General features: G+C 51.5%; 1 protein-coding gene across 1 annotated transcript; it reads right to left on the bottom strand.

Annotated features, from left to right (window-relative positions):
• Nucleotides 1-100: 100 nt before the first annotated feature.
• On the bottom strand, nt 101-679 carry LOC130877068 (keratin-associated protein 4-7-like). Its single transcript, XM_057773974.1, has one exon. It carries the CDS (start codon nt 677-679, stop codon nt 101-103), a length of 579 nt encoding a protein of 192 aa, XP_057629957.1.
• Nucleotides 680-1,398: the final 719 nt, after the last annotated feature.

Below are 1,398 nucleotides of genomic sequence, written 5' to 3'. Positions count from 1 at the left end.
ATGATGGGGGTAAGCAAAGGCTAAGGTGTGACTTTGTGAACCTAGGGCCCATAAACTCTCCAGAGAGCATGGCTGTGCAGACATTCCTTAAGGGAGCTGGTCAGCAGTAGCAGGGTTGGCAGCAGGGTGTGCTGCAGCTGATGGTCACACAGGTTGGCTTGCAACAGGTGGCCTTGCAGCAGGTGGGCACACAGCAGCAGGGCTGGCAACAGGTGGGCACACAGCGGCAGGGCTGGCAGCAGGTGGGCACACAGCGGCAGGGCTGGCAGCAGGTGGGCACACAGCGGCAGGGCTGGCAGCAGGTGGGCACACAGCGGCAGGGCTGGCAGCAGGTGGGCACACAGCAGCAGGGCTGGAAGCAGCAAGGCTGGTAGCAACAGGGTTCGCAGCAAGGTGTGCCGCAGCAGATGGTTGCACAGGTTGGCTTGCAACAGGTGGTCTTGCAGCAGGTGTTTTCACAGCAGGTGGGCACACAGCAGCAGGGCTGGCAACAGATGGGCACACAGCAGCAGGGCTGGCAGCATGGTATGCTGCAGCAACATGGAGGACAGCAAGGCTGACAGCAGATGGACTCAGGGCAGCTGGATTCACAGCAACATGGCTGGCAGCAGGTGGTTCTGCAGCAGGTGGTCTTGCAGCAGCATGGCTCACAGCAAGGTGGGCAGCAGCAGAGGGCCATGGTAGCAGGTGTGGAGGGTTTTACTCAGTTCACAGATGAGTTTACAATAGTGTAGAAAGATTTTCTAGTCACGAACTTTTATACCATGGGTCTCCAAGGTTTGAGCCAATTAGAAAGTCTCTTCCTCTTTCTTCACCATTTCCATATTTAATTTGTGTTCATGAAGAAGGAAATTCTCACCTCATGCTCTGAATCATTTGAAAGTGTTCACTTCCTATTTGGGGATAGCTTACTTGAACTCTTTCCAATAACTCAGGCGCTCCTCCCGTCAGCTTTGTAGCAGCTCTAGTCGTCATCTGGTCTTTGGTAGCTCCTGCTCTATGGGAAGGTCAGGATTCCTTTGTTCTTACAACTTTCTTCTGCCATCTGTGCTTAGATTTACAATGTCTCTGGGCATGAGTGTGCTGCATTCACTATGATGGACTCAACACCTAATTTCCTGTCTGTTTTCCCACAAAACCCAATTCCAAACTGTTCCAAGTTGTGTCAATCTCTGTATATAGCGTTATGCCTTGTATCTTGGTCTCACTAAAGGTGGTTTGAGATAAGGGTAACTACAATGGTGTGTTTCTTAGCAGAGTAGAGCCAGAACTGGTGATTATAAATAGAAACAGTGTATTAGAAATAAAGAGGCATCAAGGGAGATGTGGGTGGTCACCAGTCCTGTCTGACTGTCTTCTCCTGGGAACTCACGGGGAGAAAGTCCTTAGATCCAGAGA

The sequence above is a fragment of the Chionomys nivalis genome, chromosome 7, assembly GCF_950005125.1.
Source record: "Chionomys nivalis chromosome 7, mChiNiv1.1, whole genome shotgun sequence".
NCBI classification, from domain to species: domain Eukaryota; kingdom Metazoa; phylum Chordata; class Mammalia; order Rodentia; family Cricetidae; genus Chionomys; species Chionomys nivalis.
This window is presented reverse-complemented; position numbering and strand designations above follow the sequence as displayed.

Coding starts and splice junctions, on each gene's coding strand:
- LOC130877068 (XM_057773974.1), bottom strand. CDS start 679: ATGGCCCTCTGCTGCTGCCCACCTTGCTGTGAGCCATGCTGCTGCAAG.